Source organism: Embiotoca jacksoni, unplaced genomic scaffold (genome assembly GCF_022577435.1).
Source record: "Embiotoca jacksoni isolate LCO1_2020_lvr unplaced genomic scaffold, fEmbJac1.0.p SCAF_7, whole genome shotgun sequence".
NCBI lineage: Eukaryota > Metazoa > Chordata > Actinopteri > Embiotocidae > Embiotoca > Embiotoca jacksoni.
This window is the reverse complement of record NW_027185425.1, coordinates 715,637-734,809: the sequence shown is the minus strand read 5'-3', so window position 1 is coordinate 734,809 and position 19,173 is coordinate 715,637. Positions and strand designations below refer to the sequence as shown.

Genomic DNA, 19,173 nt, shown 5'->3' with positions numbered 1-19,173 from the left:
TAACTTCAACATTTTGTGTAAGTAGGAGACTGAATAACATATTTAAAGGTCTCAAACCTCAGAGCCGAAAGTTATCTCCGCTCCGAAGTCGAGTTAATTTATTGACCGTCATTATCAGTGAAGTTTGAGCTCGTTGACCTAAATACCCGCGTGACATAACAGTCGTGAGGTCAGTCCACCGTTTGATTTCACGACAGTATGAATGATAAACACCTGAATAATAGAAATGAAAAGACAAAATGATCTTAATGTAAGACAAGCAAAGTGTTCTCATGCTGACTACTTTCAGGTTTGGGAGTTTAGTGGCTAACGTTCTTTTCAAGTAGACAAATATATATATATTTTTTTTAAATCTTAAAATTCAGACCTGATGGGATAAAAAAAAAAAAAAAAAAGTATGCTCAAGTAGAAAAATGAAAAAACTAAATCATGAATTAAAAGTTGCTTTTGGAAAACAGGACAGTTGACATATCTAATAATATTCAAGACGAGTTTTGCAACAACCGACACAAAAGTAATTTCCTAAAACACTGGATTTACATTTAGTTTGTTCTTTGCACGTCACTGACTTCATTTAGAGAGTTTAGATCCGAAAGCAGGAAGACGCAGACGCTGTGAACACAGCTTCATCACTTTATTACAGTAAATGAGTCCATATCGTACACACACAGAACAGAGACAGACAGAGTTTGTGTTTCTTTCTCTCTCCCCCCCGACGCCTCGGTCTGCCCGGCCACAATGACACCAACGTTAACAGCATTGGACTTTAAAAAAATAAAAACTTAAATAAAAAGTGACACGTCACCGTATGAAGGGATCGATCGGTTAGATAAAGGAGGTAATATTAACACGCAACCGAGTTTTCAGAGAATTTAAAAACAAGTGTCTTGAGATTCAGACTTTAAAACACACACACACGGACACACACACACACGCACGCACGCACACACACACACACACACACACACACACACAAGATTGACAGGAAGCTCTGTCGTAACACAAATATCAGTTTCTACCATCTTGTGATGATTAGCAGCGATTCTGAATGCCATACAGCACGTAATACAAAAACAAAATGCCCGTGTTGAGAACTAGCTGGACGCCGTGACGTCATCATCTCCAGTCCGACCAAAACGCCTGTGAGATCACTCGAGCCGCCGCGCCTCCGTCCGTAACCCTTGACCGAGACATTTTTTTCTCAATACTGCACAGTAATCATATATTGCAAACCTGTCGCGACAAACAAAAAGAGCTCCGTTCCAAAATGTGAAGGAGAAGCATGCAACTCCCGAAATAACCGGCGCCACCTACGGGCGAGGAAAACCATCACATCGAAGCTGCGTGTGCGTTGTTTAAATTGCCCGTCGAGAGCAATACTTAATTGTTAAAGTCTGCCATCTGCAGGCAAGTAAGGTCATTGCAGCTGTAATTATGACACATTGCGCCACCTGCAGGCAACGAGCGTTACAACCGGGATGGGACGTGATGTTCGAATATTCAAACAGTTATAACAACATTTTAAAATGTGATTATTGTTCTTCCTTGTTTAAGTTGTAATGCGTTACTCCCATCACAAGGTGGCAGTAATGCACCTGAACGCTTTTTGCCGGCCGCCATTAAACAACATCGGAGGAGACGAATGCGTCGAGTTCAGGTTGAGAACAGGAGACGCGCTAAGATAAAAATCAAGGAATTGTTTTATTTTTTTCCTTCTTTCAACGTTTTTATTTTTTCAACTTGAAATATTACATCCTACTTTTTTAAAATCGAGAGTTTTGTTAGCTGGAACATTTTTCCAGCGTCTTGAGTTTACATTGTTTGTCGCCTTCGTAACAAGACAGGAGACCAGATTTAAGATTTAGATCACGGCCAAAGGAAAAAAAGAAAAATTTGAAATATTAGAAGTATTGTGACTAAGTTCCGTCCGACTGGTGAAGAATATGTCTGATAATATGATAACGACCAAAGAGCTTCTTCTTGTACAGAAAAATCTCGTTAGTTCTCTATTCTGGTTAAATTATTTCAGACATTTAGCATTTCGGTGGTGTTAATTAGTTCTTATTATTATTTTTAACCTTAAAAAAAAAAAAAAAAAAAAAAAAAGGATCATTTTGGAACAGAACTCTTAAAGATTGATTCAACGGTCCAACGGTCCCACAGAAGGAACGAAGGAGGCGAGCCGAGCGTCGTTTAGAGCTACTTTTACAGTTTTCACTGGACTACAAGAAAGAGAGAGAAAGATCGTCAACAAACGGGAGGAGTAGGCTGTTGTTTTTTTTTGTGTGTGTTTTTTTTTTCCTTTTCTCTTTTGCTGTATTTACATTTTGGATTGTGAAAAAAAGTAAACTTATTTACAAAAAAAAAAAAAAAAAAGATGCACAAACTAAGACAGCTTCGTCGACAGAATGAGGGAAATAAGATTATAAACAACTCTGTAATAAAAAGTAAAAAGAGGAAAAAAATAAAAATCAGTGATATTTACACGTGCGATAAGAGAAGGAGGAAGAGTGAGGAAATAAATGGCTTCAGAAACTTTGCGGGGGGGGGGGGGGGGGGGGGGACGAGACACATCAGCTTTGCTTGATTCCTCTCTTTGGTCTTTTTTTTTTTTTTTTTTTTTCCCTCCACACCTTTTCATAGCCGCAGAGAGTCTGACAGCTCTGAGTGTGAACAGCATCGACCTGCAGAGGTGATCAAACACGCCGGTTGGACTCTTCACAGCGGAGAGTAGAAGCAGGATGTGGGTGGAGCTACACCCGGGAGACCGGGAGGTTACCGGGTTGGGAAAAAAAAGCAGCTGGCAGGGGAAAAACCTTGATGGGGAGGGAGGGAGAGGGGGAGGGAAAGGGTGAAGGATGCTCTCTACTCACCTCTTATAAAATTAATGAGGTGGGATTAAAAAAAAGAAAGAAAGAAGAAGAAGCATCGGAGCTCTTTGCTTACACTAAAAAAAAAAAAAAAGAAAACGAACATGGCTGCAGTTAAAAAGAGCAGGTGTGAGGCATGGTGCAATAGTATCAAATATACTATACTACAAACTTTCAAGTGGTCTGTACTGCTTACTAAAAATCTGTACTGTTGGCTGCTCTAATCCTAAAACACTCGCTGTTCAGACTGCAGGTGGGAATATGTTCACACACTCACACACACTCTCGATAGCGACACACAGCGGTACATTCTCCGGGCTCCTGAACGTTTCCCTAAAAGCTCTTTCTCTCAGCCCTCCAGCAGCTCTGTGAAGCAGCGAGGACCGACCAGCTTCTAACGGTTTTCACACCAACTGACTTCGAAGCTCTCTCTCTCTCTCTCTCTCGCTCGCTCGAAGTGCCTCCATCTCTCATCCCGAAGACGAATAAATAAATGAACGCTCGCGTGAGCAGAAAATGAGTTTCCGTGCAGACGGACGTTCATCCAGGTCGTTCCTCTTACGTTTCTATCAGGACGGCTTTTCCCCACTAAAAATTCATCTTTTTGTTTGCTTCTAATCTGCCCGTGTTTCTCTGCGGGGGATTTGGACTGAGCGTCGTGAAATGTTCTGAAATTAAAACAATCACAAAAAGCAGCTTCTTCTTTTCTGTATGAATTTATGTCAACATGGAAAATATAAAAACGTCGTCAACTGGAGCCATCAAGTGATTATATTTATCATGTTTTAATACTTTTCAGGCCTTTAAAATGAATCACTAAAGACAAACCAGCCACTATTTCTGTTTTAGTATTCTCTGCTAGTATTATCATTATAACTATATATATATATATATTTTTTTTTTTTTTTAATCTATCATTAATTCAGTTGATGTTCTTTGTCTCAGCCTTTGATTCTGCTTTTGGTTCGTAGTATTCGTCTGTTTCTATCCGATTCATCACGACTGTATTGACCAAATGTTTTGCCAGTTCTATTTGGAACATATTAATAAACAGATTGTGTGGGGGGGAGGTGGGGGGGGAATAAAAAAAATTTAAAAAATCACCAAACAACTTCAGACTTCTCAAAATCACCCACAGTTTCCAAAAGACTATTTTTTTTTTTTTACATTTTTGGTTGCATTAAAAAAATAAAATCAAGTGGCTAATTTGAGGCCTTCCAGAGATTTGTGAATCCAGATGTTTCCTCCACAGTAAACAGCTGCTCTTCATCTGTAGTTGAAGTCTCCAACTACTAAAACCTTCTGGCACAAATTAACCAATTCAACATTACACTGTCACGCTTGTTTTCTTTTGCGAGGGTTTAAAACGGATGTACGTTTCCTTTCAGCGAGCACAAAATGTCTTTACGACGCATCAGTGTCGTTGATCTCAAGTTTGTTAGTTCGATTGAGGAATTACAAGGAAGCTTTGTCTTTTCAGCGACAGAAACGGATAAAGTGATATTCTGCATTTTTCTTTTATGGACATTTCTTCATCGAGTGAACAGAAGTAAGTAAAAAGATTTTTGGAGTCAGGGGTGTATTCCTCTGAATTATTTTACTTCATTTTCTTTCCAATAAATCAACACCTCTGCTCAACTGATGTGTCTGTAAATTTTAAAATAAGATAAAAGCTGAGAGAAGCTCGATCCAGGCATGATTTATGACCTGCTCTCCTGTTTCCTGCCTCTAATTTAGTGAGAGTTGGTGCTTTAATTTGAACTGAGGCACCATCAGGTTCTCCGACCAAGAGTTCAATAAAAGTCCTTTCTTCTGATGACCCACATGGGCCCCAGTTCTAGTCGTGGTGAGGCGGTGCGCCATCCACCACCCCCGTCTACTGACAGGGATTCAAAAACACGGCGGAATATAAAAAATAATCTGAAGAGAAAGAAAAAAAAAAAAAAAAAAAAAAAAACTAAACTCTAGAGACAAAAACGCTGCGTGATCACGTGAGGACTTCTATTCGTCAAATAAATAAACACATAATGTTGATTTAAAAAAAGGTAAGAGTACAGAGGACCAGCCCCCACTATTGAAACTTCTCACACCACCCAGGCGACTCTGTGTGTGTGTGTGTGTGTGTGTGTGTGTGTGTGTGTGTGTGCGGGACAATCTCCTGCTGTAGCTTTGACCCTGGCAGCTAAAACATTAACGGTCTGCTCGATGCATTCACAGTACAAAAAACAGATCTAAGAGGAGAGCAAGCAGCACGGAGGAAAGCTGTAGAGTGAGTGAGTGAGTGAGTGAATGTATGTGTGTGTGTGTGTGTGTGTGTGTGTGTCTGTGTGTGTGTGTGTGTGTGTGAGGAAAGGGTGAGGCTTGCAGGCAGGCAGGTGAGAAGCTACTTCAGATGTTGTTCAGAGATCCGGGTACTGAACTGTGTTGAGACGAGTCTGAGCCGGTACCATCTGGAGAAGAGACGAACAGAACTGAGTGAATTTAAGGTTTCACAACAGTAAACAAACAAACAAACATTTAGACAGTCCAAAGATCTGTCATTTCTGATTGAGATATTAATATTTTTCATCTGATCAGTGCAGGAATCGGTTTCATTTCCTGTCCAGTGCTGCCATCTTGTGTCAAGAAACGGTCACAGCACCTTCTGTAGTTGTGGGAACAATTTCCCTTTTTTTTTTTTTTTTTTGGGGAGGGGGGGGGACTGGTGATGAAATAATCACGACTCCGTGTCAGGTGACTTGTGTGTTTCCTAAGCAGCTCTATAATTAATGGAAGAAGTCACAGGCATCCATTCATGAATGCAAACTCAAGGCTATTGGGCTTCTTATTATAACAACCAACGCATGAAAAAAGTAGCATCTTTTGACACCAAGTAAATAATCAATTTAAATCCGAAGTCAACAACATAAAGTGTTTAAAGTTTTATTTCCAGGTTGTAACTTGGTTGTTTTTGTTTTCACGATGCACTCTGAAATTCAAGGACAGAATTTTAAATCCTCGTCCTTGCATACAAAGCCCTTAATGACAAAGCACCAACATATCTCGGAGACCTCAGAGCGCCGTATAATGTGAACAGAAGACTTGGCTCGCCGTGTGCAGGCTAAATTTTGCTTCCTGGAGTTTCCAGAAGTAGAATGAGAGGCAGAAACCAGCTTCCAGTTTGGGTTCAGGAGGGAGACATCGTCTGGACCGGGCTTAAACCTTTTTAATTTGGGACAGTTTATAGTCCCACTGCCTTAAACCTGGGTTGCTATTTCTTTTTACATTGAAGATTTGAATGTGTTTTTTTTTTCTAGCTGTGTTATTTTGTCCTTGTAAAGTCTTCTGAGACCACGTTGCATTGTGATTTTATACTTGTATGAAATAAAATTAAAATGAAATTCAACAGTTTTTTTTTTGTTGTTGTTTTTTTTTTAAACCTTGATATTGACAGTGACAATAAAGTGATAAAGAGAGTTTCCCACCGTGGGCGGAAGCAGCTGTGTGTGAGCGGGCGTGAGGAGGGATGAGGGTCGAGTTCAGCTGAGGCTGGATTGACAGCTCTGCGGACAATAATAGAAGAAAAGGTTTTTATTTAGCGCTGACTCGTACAACAAGAGAATCACGTCACTTAACAAAAGAATAGATCAGACGCCACAGTCACGATCACAGTCACGATCACAGTCACAATCACAGTCACGATCACGATAAACAGAGGTTACGGAGTCCGTGTTGTGTAACCTCAAATTAGCTAAACAATCTGTCAACAACAACAGAGGGAAGTCTGACTTTTTAATGCTCGTTTCATGCTAGGATACTAAGCCCCGCCCACCTACTACTGGAAACCTGAGTATCTAATTAATGACGGGATTATTTTCAGATGGACCGCCAGAAATCTAATAAGGAGTAACTTTAGTGAACGACACCATTATGACTTGTGGCAAAAAAGACTATATATATATATAAAAGATAAAAAAATACTTTATAATTCATGACAGAAGTTGAACGGGAGTGAATGGAGCCAGAGCCTTTTTGGAGCCGACCCCTAGTGGCCCTCGGTGGTATTGCAGTTCAAGGCGCTTCTGCCCGGGCTTCACTTTTCAGACTTTTCCATGCAGTCCATGACGCTAACACGTTGACGACACGTGTGGTTTCCCCTTCCTCTTCCGCGTCGTACCTGTGGTGCTGAAGTTGAAGAGCATCGGCATCTCCCGGCCGCTGGGCAGTCGCGTGTTCGGCTGGCGCAGCTCGTCGAAGAAAGCGTGCGAGCAGGCCTCTAGCGGGGAGAGGCGAGAGGCCGGCGTGTACTCCAGCAGCCGTGAGCACAGAGCGATGGCCTCCGGAGGGGTACGAGGTTTAAACACCTGAGGAACGAGCAGAGCTTCACACCAAGTCCAGACATGCACAGAAACACATGACACCAGCGGCCTGTTTCACAAAACCTGAAAAAGGGTATTGAGCCGGGATTTTCCAGGTATCCTGGTTTAATCGAGCCTCGGTTCGGTTTCCATGGAGATTTATTCTTCGCAACGGGCCTGGTCCAGATTCAGTATAACAGCCGGGCTTTCTTAATCCTGGCGACTTTCGGTCCGTGTTTACTCAGATCAGAAACCAATTTCTTACAGTTATTCCTTTTACTTTAAAATAAGTAATAAAAGAAGTTTATCCCATCAAAAGGTTATATTTGTCTTCGAAACAATATTCTCAGAGCTTTATTCCTACCTTCCCCCGGGTCGCATAAGAATGTGCTACATTAAGAGGTATCGTGGATTACAGATAAGAACTTTAGAACGCCAGAGATATACGAGATATAATGTAAAGCGCTGTTGAGGTTCTTGGGTGTAAATCAGACGTTTCTCGTGTTAAACATCTGGAATAATCAAAAATTTCATTAGTATTTCATTTTAGCAAACGTGTGGTAAATATAGAACTTTTAAGAAAACCAACCCACAGTTACGACCGCTTCATCCGAGGTGTTCTGCGTCTACAGAAGCAGCTGAAAGCAGCTTTTTTTTTTTTTTTTTTTGGAGTAGACCACTGATCGCTTTGTAGTAAAACGCTGAAGGGCCACTTCTCCCGGCTCTACGCTGTTCCTGCGCTCTCCAGGTGTCGGGGTTAACCGACTTTCAGGAGGGAACATTGAAACACTTCAGCTCACACGTTTAAAAAGGCCGCGTGGCTTCAATAACGCCTCCACAGGCTCTCTGTGCTTTTGCTCTATTAAAGGGATGAGATGTTTCTGCCCTTCAGGTGGGAACAAATTCCTTTTAAAGAAGTAATATCAGTAGAAAGACAAATAATACACAATCAAAGAAAGTAGTCAGCAGTTTTTCCAGCTGAAAAATGTCCTCTTTCACTGCTGGTTGAAAACCTTTTTCTTGAACTGCACCATTGCTGCATTTACAGGCTTCCTCCTGTAGAGGCGTCACTCCAGCTAGCTTCAACTACCCAGGAGAAGTTGTAACCCTGCGAGACTACTGCTGATATCTTATAGGCTAACCAATGACTCAAGACTGGCGGCTTAAACAATCATTTTTCATGTTATTAAATTTGCCTTCTCAGTTTGAGGGCAGTGAATTTATGTCGTTCACTCTGTTCCAGACCGTACCGGCTCGGAGAAGACGTCGTTTGTTTACCTTGGTCCACGGATGCGCTTTGATCTGCGGGAACTTGAATTCTGTGTAGTTGGGGTTCATCTCTCGAATTTGTTCCCTTGTTGGAGTTCCTAACACCTGAAAACAGAAGAGTACGGACCGTTAACCTTCGGACACAAAGACGCGTGTGTGTGATGGACTGGGTCGGTAACAGGTGAGCACAAGTATAAACCGAGTTAATATCTTGACGCGAGCAGTCCCGAGATCAATACAGGGACACACACACACACACACACACACACACACACACCTTGATAATCTCTACTAGCTGGTCCACCCCACTGTCACCGGGGAATATGGGCTGTCCGAGCAGCAGCTCTGCCAGGACGCAGCCAGCTGACCAGATGTCGATGTTCGCCGTGTAGTCCGTGGCCCCGAAAATGAGCTCGGGGGCGCGATAATACCGAGAGCAGATATACGACACGTTGGGTTCCCCGCGGATCAGCTGCTTGGCGCTGAAGGGAAACATAGGAAGTCACGTTAAAACGGTGGCAGCGGAGGACGTGTGCTAATGTAAAGAGAATAAATCATCGAGAGCTTTGGAGTTCGTTGTTATTTGAAATTTCCTGCAAGACGACAGAAATTGTAGAACAGAAACTCCGGCGAGGGTGAAGACCGAATTCAATCTGACGCGTTGAGTCCTTTCATACAGACTTTGTTTTCTGAACAAACAAATGTTTTTTGACAGATATTTTTAATGCTGCTGTTGTCCGTACATGACTTTCACATACAAATGAACGTCGGTTACTTTCAAGCCGGAGTTCACACGATGCTGATTAAGACTTTCACTGCCAGATAAAGATCTCTGTGTTTCACAATAACAATAATATACAGAGTTTTTACATCTGCTGTCTGATGAGATGTTTAATCATGCAGCTCTTATCGACTTTCCAAATATTATCAGACTGAATGGATCAAATTCTGATCTTGAAAGAAGTTTTTATTTTTTGTGTGGGGAGGGGCGGGGGGGGGGGGGGGTTGTGATGCTTAAGACAATTCATCCACTGATTTACAGCCACGACAGTCGATGCAGCTCACCTGCCGAAGTCACAAAGCTTTAGGATGGCAGTTTCTGGGTCAACGAGCAGGTTCTGGGGCTTGATGTCTCTGTGACACACGCCCTGGGAGTGGATGTAAGCCAGACTGCGGAACAACTGGTACATGTAGACCTGAGGAGGTCACAACACAAAATCAGCTCTCAAATAAGACATACAGTTAGACGACAGTGACTTCATGACGACGCGCTGGCGAGATGTTCAGGGGCAACCCGCTGCAAAGGAAACGTGTTGGCAGGAGATGGGGAGGAACGCTACCTTGACGTATATGATGGGAATGATGCTCTTGGCCTTGTTAAAATGTCTGGCAACCCTGTAGACCGTCTCAGGCACAAAGTCCAGCACTAAGTTGAGGTACACTTCATCTTTCTGTACAGGACAACAAACAACAACCGCAGGAATTAACAAAGCGTCCACAAGGCTGCGAAGACGGTTGATTTACAAGTCAAACCTCTTTAAAAATGCATAAACTGCGTCTTGTTTCCAGTAGGTTACTTCTATGACGTTAAAGTGCTTCTATATTTATCAGGGTCGCTTCACTTTTTTCAGGATGTGGTATTTGTTTTTTTATGTTGCATCTGAGTGATTATATTTCTATAGTGCGTGCATCAATTCCTCTAGCTCACTGTTGTAATACCCTGAAACTATGATACTGTGACATATCAGTGTGTGAATATGGTGACTCAGCAATTGTTTGCATGACCAGAAAACAGCTTTTTTTAAAAAAAAATGTTTTATTATGTTTACTGTTTTTATTGAGCTACAAAACAATCAGTTTTGTCATGATATAGTTTCTTCCGTCAACTCTCTTTAAAGTTAACGCTGAAACGTAACGAGTACCTTCTCGCCACTGGAGTAGAAGAAATAACGTAGTCGGACGATGTTGCAGTGGTCCAGCTTCCTCATGATCTGTAGTTCACGATTCTGGAGAGACGAGAAAACACACGAGTGTAGGTGGGAAACCGAGCGAGAAGAGTATCATGAAAGACAGAAAAACCTTTCAAACACCGACATCACCCCCAAAAAAATGAAACGCACGAATGACATCAAGAGTCTGCTTTTTAAGAGCGGTTAAAACGGCAACTGAGAGGAAAGCGTGGAGAAATCGCCCTACCTTGAACCTCTTATCCTGCAGGACCTTCTTAATGGCCACCATCTCTTGGCTGTCGATGAGGCGAGCTTGGTACACCACACCAAACGACCCATTGCCAATAACCTGCGCGGGGTTTTTACAAAAGGAAACAGTCAAGACACTAAACTGCAGAAAAATAATCGCAGCCCGGCGGGTGACGTGCAAAAAACAACATTCGTGTTTCATCTGAACAGGTGAAAACCCGCTGCTACAATAATACAGGGTTACAATGGGGTTCACATTTTCTAACTCCCTTTGCCACAATTTTTGTAGGTTCACAATGTGTGTTTAAAGTGGCTTCATCAGTGAATTGGAAAATTGGTTTTGGGGGAACAGTCAGTACTTCACGCCGCTTCCCTCAAACCAGGAAACGCAGGTTCATGATGAATCCCTTCTTACACCAGCGACTCCACCAAGTATCATCGGTTGAAGGCTACATGCTCAAATGGAGCCAAAAAAAGAAGCTGCAACAGGATAAATATCTTCATTGAGAAAGTCTTGAAGCGAAGGTCAGACTCTGCAGTGGGAACCATCAGCCAGCTGGCACAGAGGAAATGAACTGAACAATGGGCAAAGACGGCGTGAGAAATAATCCCTGGTTTCAGATCATGAAACATGAAACCCTTCTCAACTGAATTTGACCTGCGGTAGAAGCTAAACAGGATGTAGGCTCAGACCTTCACCCGCCTGCACTGTCTAACACAAGATGGCTGAAAAAAAAACACAAAAAAACCCAGCTGATTAACTTAAGCCCCTTTTCCACTGCCGGTACCGGCTCGACTCGGTTTTTCTGGATTACCATTCTGGCAAAGTTGCCGTCAGTACCTTGTACTACTTTTGGTATCTCCTCCGTCAAGCTTCCAACTAGTGAGCTAAGCCGACACTAAAAGGTGACGTTAAAACCCTGCAGACTGCTGACTGGTCAGAGACAACCATCACAATCACGTCCTGCAGAAACCCACCGCTGCGACAGTTTTCCCCCAAATTCGCCGGACAACTTGATTAATGTAAACCCGCAATTCGCAGATTTGATTCGATGAATGCTGAGTGACCACCAACAGTTACTTTGGTTTTAAAAGACAAATCAACAATGCAAACGTTGTAATATTTGGCTGAACATCTGTATACCGGAGCTGAAACGACTGGTCAATTCCTCAGAAGAGTAAGAGGCATAAATGGAGATAATTAGTTAATCTTGTGCAACAAGGCTCCGGCTTCCGTCCCGGCGCCGAACACGAGCACTTCCTGTGTTTTTGAGCCATTTCAAATAATGAACTGGATCTATCTTTGGATTTTAATGCGTTTTGTCTGAAAAGAAAGAAAAAAAGAAAGAGAGAGCGAGAGAGAAACTATGGAGAAAAGAACAAGACATTTTAAAATGAACCCTTTTTGTGAGTTGGTAATGAAAATAATCACTAGTTGCAACCCCACGGTAAACAGGTTTACTGGTAAGCTGGTAACGACGCACGGATGTGACAGATGTCAGAAATCACACGTTTATGGTCAACATTGGCAAATTATTACATAATCATAAAGACATTCAGTTTACATTATGATTACCTTCAACTACTGCAGGTATCAGAAAAGTGTCAAAACCTCTGATAAGACAACAATAATATTATTGACTTTTGAGATAACAGGTGTGATAAACATGGGTTTACCAACTCTCAGAGCCATTAAGTTATCTCATGAGAGATAGATGCTGAGGGCAAGACTCTCGCTTCACGACGCTACATCAGGCTCCAACTGGCACAATTATGTCATGTCGGAAAAGAGATGGGAAAGCAGGCTATGAAGGGAGCCTTGTAAGGCAAAAATCCCTCTTATCAATTAAAAGCAGATATATTACAGCCATTTTATACTATAAAGTTGTGCATCCAGGGGAGAGAGCTTCTTACGATGACACAGTTGGGTCTTGGTGGTACTTTCTCGCTCACCTTGATGTCAGTGTAGGAGACTTCCTGTGGGCGGTCCGGTCCCTGGCCTGGTGTGGCCACGACTGTTGTCACCTTCCCACTGTCTCCTAGGAAACGAGCAGGAACAGGTGTAAATATGGAGGTCCAGAGATGAATGAATGAAGTGTTATGATTCAGAAAAAAAAACAGTGCTGACTTTTTAAAAAAAAATTTGGTGTTAAAAATGTGAAGTTATAAGAAAGGGTTAAATGGTGCGGTGGTCCTTCTGGTTGTCTCCGCAGGAAGGAAGGATGTGAAACTGCTTTACAGCGTAACCCAAACAACACTCCTGACGTTCAACCCGGGACACTCGCCGCAACCGGCCTGAACATCTGGGCCGTCTCTCCACCGGCCGTTTGAATATTTAGGTTAATGACAGCCTGGTGAATGGACGTCAACCTCACAAAAGCCTCCGAGGAAGAAGGAGTCAACGGCTGAGTTCATATTCAAGACGCTGTGACTAATTAAACTGGGAATGAACCCCAAAATAGGCCAACCACTTCCTTTGTCCTGATAAACTGTTTTAAAGTGATAAGAGCCTTCCACAACAGCAGTATATTTTGTCAAATATATATACATACCATATGCTACGTAGATTATTATATTATCACAGTTTACTGACAAACATAAAAAAATAATAATTCTGAAGTGAAAAGTGTTGAAAAATCTATTTCTCCAAACAAGGAGAATAAAACATCTCGAGGTGTCCTGGTGTTTGAAAAACATCAAAACAACCTCCCTGCTTATTTTATTGTCTCCAGCTGAAAACTTTCACCAAATATTTGATTATGGATTAATTGCTTGGAGTAATTAAAAAAAAAAAAAATAATTAAAAAAAATTCTCTGATTCTTACTTTCTGGTTTCTTTAGTTTATCATGACAATAAACTGAATATTTTAAGTGTTGGACTTGTTGCACGTCATCTGACATTTCTTTCCGTCACCTCATTTCCTACTAATTTCCTAAAAATGACCACAAGAACAGCACAATACTACCAAACACAAGTTCACAGTGTGAACAGGCGCGTCTGGCCTCGCTCCATTGAGGATTGTTTTAAGTCGTTGCCTCCTACTGGGCGTAGACCTTTGGATTAATTTCAAACTGTGGGAGCCGCCTTTAACTAATTGGCATCAACCAGCATATGACGTAGGTTGTGCACAGAAACTCAACCGCAGCCGCTAATGTTTGAACTACTTCCTCATCGAGCTCGGCCACAGCAATTATGACGGTAGAGCAAAGACAGTCATGAATACCATACTGGGCTGAATAGGGGAAAAAAACAAAAAAAAACAAAAACGAAAGACTTTTCAGTCGAGCTGAACTCTCGGTTAAAAGCACACGACTCTTTACGGGAAGGGAAGTGCGTCGGCTCACGTAGCGAACGCCTTCACCAGGCATTACCCCGATCACCTGACTCACCTTGGGATCAGCACCAGTGCAGCGTCGCTGCAGACATTACTGCTCACGGTAATGCGTCGGCTCGTCTCATCATCTTTACACCACGATTAAACTAACAGTTCTGCCGGTTAAATGCATGCAAAGTACAACAAAGCAGACCTTTTGGCCTGGTGTGGGAGAAATTAACAAGAAAGACCCGCCAGATACAACACACATTAATTATTCTTCATTCTTTTTTTTCTTTTTAATCTAAAGACTTATTTCTGTGACTTGGACTTAAGCCCTCCAAGAAGCTACCGAGTTCTGGATTTCTTTAACAGGCATGGAAATCCCGTTTTCCAACACTGACCTATTCTGTTGAAATAATAGAGCAGCCCTCTGCCATCACGCTGTCATGGTGTTGTATCGCTGCCAACCTGACCGTATCCACATACTTATTGCTTTGTTTACCAAACAACACAATGCATTTATTGACAACGGGCCCCTCGTACAGCCAGAACTGCACGTCCCGGTGTTCTTGTACGTCCACATCCACACCGCCGTCAGCCTGCTGAAACGCGTGCTGGTTACCCAACAGGCACGCTGGCGATATCGGTTACAGCTGAAACTGTGAAGCCTGCGGAGTGACCGGGTCGCCGGGTTTCTCTACTTCCAACGACTGGGTTCATCCGCTGGACGGTAATGAATACGCGCAGCACACGGGGGGCAGCAGGTTAAAAGTAGGACACTTGGTTAAAGGATACGTTTATACCGACTGTCCATGTGACTCCTCCGCTCACATTTTTTTTTTTTCCGCCGACGTATCGGAGTACAGCCGGAGGTATCGGAGCTCCTTTCCTGCTGCCATTCAGTTTCTACAACAGGAACTCGCGCACGCTCGCAGCAGATCAATAATCCATCACAACGAGGATTTGTCAGAGTTCCTGATTAATCGTCGCGCCGTGCTTCGAGCTCGGCGGTTTCCTATCGGCGCCGCATTGTGTCACACTCGGCTTCCTGTCATTCACCTGACGTCCACAGACGGAAACTCACGTCTCCGAGAGGAAATAATGCCTGAATGCGCGCCGGTTTTTTATGGTTTTTTTTTCAAACTGTCACATTCACGTGTGTTTATTTAATGTCCAAAAACAGCAGGACACTTTCCAACCACGTTTTGACACCTGTGTCTGCCCAACTAATAACACTGCAACAAGAAACATCAAAATTGATGCATTAACCAGCAGAACTTTGATGCTAATACACACACACACACACAAAAAACAACCCTGTACTTACATGAACTCCACATCCTAAAGCGAAGTAGCTTCAAGAGAATTAAGTTTACCTTATTAATATGCAGTTCAATGCAGCAAGATCTTCCAAAGTCTAACCAGGCCATCTACTCTACAGGGAGGAAAGAGTGAGGCTTCTATCGAGTATCTATTGTTTTCGAGGTATTGTGTTCAAATGACAGTCAACACAATAGTCCACTTCCCGGTGGATCACGGTTATGTCTTTCCTTAAACAGTAAGCTGGTCTTCATAGAATTTACATAAAGCAATTGTGGGGAAATGAGCCTCATGGAAGTAAACAACCTTGTATACCACAACGCCCGAGGCGGCTGGTCACATGATGTTTTTATCACCAACAGTCTCTGCAGTGTTTCCCCAAAGAGATAACCACGATTTTACTAAAGAAGAAGAATGTGTAAATCGTTTTCTTCCACAATAATATTTTATAGCTCAAGTTTTTGTTTTTTTTTACATTTTCCCCGAAGCTCAGCAGTGAGGAGACCGACTGTGATGATGCTGTTGCTCAGAGACAAATCCTGGAGCTGCTCCACGGACAGTGAATAATGGAACAACTGCTCTGACACTGTGACAGCAGCAGCCAAGGTAAATTATACAACTATGTGGGGAACTGTTCGGATTTACGTCAGGAAGTCCAGTTTCTTTTCTTTTTGGATGCAAAATCTAAACCGAAGATCAAACCATGTTAGCTCATCACGACCTCATCAGTTCCACAGCTGATTCTGTTCATTTCCAAGAGAGGGCTACCGCCGTTAGAAAATAAATGTCAGTGATAAAAGAAGTAGTGGAAATGTTTCCTTTGGTGTCGCCCCAGTGCAGCGCCACCTCTTCGGTCCTACTCCTTCCACTGACGACACACGTCAGGGCGTGTCACTTCATCCTTGGGACATTCACAGCACCATCTGCTGTAATGCAGGCAAGAAGGACTTTCACTGTGACCACACACAACCAATTATTTCAGCCAGTAAGCAGATAGGTAAGGAACCAACTACTGAATCCACTTTGCCCATAAGTTGACTGATCAGTAGTTTTTCCTCACAGAGTTTTATTTGTTTATTTTTTTTAATGGCAGACATTTTGACTTGTAGGGAAAAGCACACGTGTTTTAATGATAGCTGTACTTTCTGCAGAGGACGTCCTGCTTTTGTGCATTTTGGTTAACTCTCGTGGCTTACTGCGACACTTAATGGACCATAATTGATACACCTGTCAAAATATCTGTCGTTAAAAAAAGAAGAGAAAAAAGCTCTATTGTAAAGCAGAAATTGTATTATCCAAGGCCACTTTTCAACTAGAACTATCGCAGCTGCGTATTGTGGACTTGGATAACACAGGAGTCCGTTATAAAAGCAGGAGTACTTGAAAACCCTCAACATCTCGTTTGTAGAAAAGTCTTCCAGTGTTGTTCGTGAGGACAGAGCCCTTGTTGGTATGGCAACACAACATCCTTAACGCATCCATGTCCAAGTTTAATTTCACCCTTGATGCCAAATCTCATAATTCTGTCTGGCAAATAAGAGGCTAAATTGGTTAATCCTGCCTCCTGAAATTGCTTCTCGGTCCTCCCACCACCCAAAAAAAACCAAAAAAAAAACAACCTTGACGGAAACATCCATCAAATCACTCGAAATCTTTTCTGCAGCATTTGGACAGGAAGGAGAGAAACCCAAGGGTCACAGGGCTTTGAACTGGAGACGACCTCTCGCTCAGACTCTAATATCATGAGACTCACACCACAGCCTGCTGATGGATGATAAGGCTTGGATTAACACACACACACTTCCAGATCTCTGCTTACACCTGTCAGTAGAGTGATAAAGGAGGGTATGCATGCTCTGCCTCCATCCCAGGCAGAGGACAGCACACTCCTTTGGCATCCGAGCAGACAAGACGAGCCTCCTGTGCCGGACGTGGCATCACTCGCATCCTCCAGGCGTCGGCCACCTGCTCGCTTAAGCCTAATGCCCCACAGGTGACCTTGGTGATTAGGCAACTTTCCGCCCCGACCCGACCCTTCCCCCCCCCCCAGGCGGTGCCTCTCTCTCAACGACACCCCTAAAACAACCACCTCGCTGCCGAAGCGTTTTTGAGTTTGAGCTCGGCCACAAAGAGCAGGTCCGATATCACCGCTCTCACACCGGGGGACAGTCGAACCAAAGCGAGCCCCCCCGGCTGGTGATTCAACGGAATATTATTATTCCCAACAGCCTGGTGTTACACCGGGTTTAAGTGATGACCTCCCCCCCCCCACACACACACAGTGAGCTGGACACCAGACGGTGAAAACGTCCATCGGCTGGACAACAAGGGAACTAGTGACATACAAAACAAGTGGCTGCCGTTAGCCGGCGAGCTAGTTAGCACGCTAGCGAGTTCGTTAGCTTCTCGACGGGAGTAAGAACGACTTTCCTCCGGGTGGTCAGACACGTAATACCGGCTACTGTTTTTGAGGTAGAAGCACATTATAACACGTATTGGACTCGGCAGGTTCCGCCAAAACGCTGGTGGCAAATCAGAACTTACTGGCGAGCTTAAGGTTCGAGCATCCTGACGAGCTGCTGCCGGAGGCCTGCGGGACCCCGGACTTTCCTGTGCTGCTCCCCACGGCAGCGGCTGATCCTGTGGACGCAGCGGCGGCTCCCGGAACACCTGGCGGCTCAGCAAACGAGCTGGTCCTGGGCCGCCCGCTGCCGCTCATAATCTCTGTGCAGGGGTCAGGGTTGTTGTTGGTTTTTTTTCCCCCACCGTCTTCAGCTTAAGCGACTGCTAAATTGTGAATCCCCGGCAGCGACTAATCGTGGAAAGGACACGCCGAGAAACACCGCTCCCGTTGCCGCCGGCTGTCTGGGGCTGGTCGCTGTTGCTAGACACCTAGAAACAGAGCGCGCGCAATGCCACCTGGGAGATGGAGTTTGAAGCAGCTGTTGCTCAGGTTTGCCGCGCTGGCTTTCGCAAATCAAAACAACTACAAATGTAAAATGAATTAACGGGGGGGGTGGGGGGATGTAGGCCAAAGGAAAAAAAAAAAAAAAAAAAAAGCAGCAGTCACATATAAAATACACGGCAATATAAATTAAATTCTAAATATCGTAATGGTACAAAAAAATATCCCACGTAAATCACTGGATTTACCCTTTAAGTGGCGAGTTGCCCACTTTCTTGCTCCAACAGTGCAGATATTTTTACATAACACATTTGCTTGCCAACTTTGTAACCTTATTTTTAAACCTGCTGAATAGTACTTTTGGAGCTTGTAAAATATGATAAATGAACATTTATAATGTAAATTGAATGAATACTTTTAAAAAACAAAAACAACACTATGATTAATAACGTTAAATTAGTTGGTTTTTTTACCCCATAATTCATCATATTCAGTGATATATCTCACTTGGGAAAAACAACACAAATAAGTATCTGATAAAGGTCGCTGGACTTATTTGGGATTCAGAAGTGGACAGGGAGGCATTTGTCATAAGCCTCCCATAGCGAGTGTTTACTGTATAGGAGGCTCTTGTGAATGCGTCTCCTTGCCATAGCCCACCTCCTCACCCAATATGACCTGAATCTGAAAGGCTGCTCTAATCCAATAAGAACTCTTAACACTGATATGCTTGATAAAGGCCAGCCGGAGAAGTACGCAGTGTATGTTCCAGGGATTTGGGGGACTTGCCAGTTATATCAAGGCGGCCAAAATTTTTGATTTTGCGTCAGCTCTTCTCTCTCGTTCAGTTTGCAATCAGTCCTGAGTAGTATCAAGAGTCATTTCCTGCTGACGTGGAGCAATAAGCAACACTTATTGTGACAATTTGGTCAAACATTCAAACGCCGGAGAAATTCA

General features: G+C 43.2%; 1 protein-coding gene across 1 annotated transcript; it reads right to left on the bottom strand.

The window, feature by feature from the left end:
* Positions 1–619: 619 nt before the first annotated feature.
* Positions 620–18,211, bottom strand: LOC138214473 (glycogen synthase kinase-3 beta-like). The gene is made up of 11 exons (XM_069176124.1): positions 17,856–18,211; positions 12,628–12,713; positions 10,673–10,774; positions 10,399–10,482; positions 9,817–9,927; positions 9,542–9,672; positions 8,754–8,958; positions 8,486–8,581; positions 7,027–7,213; positions 6,335–6,412; positions 620–5,320 (listed from the first exon to the last, which is right to left on the bottom strand). The coding sequence occupies exons 1-11, from the start codon at positions 18,028–18,030 to the stop codon at positions 5,259–5,261; spliced, it is 1,317 nt and encodes a 438-aa protein (XP_069032225.1). The 5' UTR covers positions 18,031–18,211; the 3' UTR covers positions 620–5,258.
* Between the last annotated feature and the right edge of the window lie 962 nt (positions 18,212–19,173).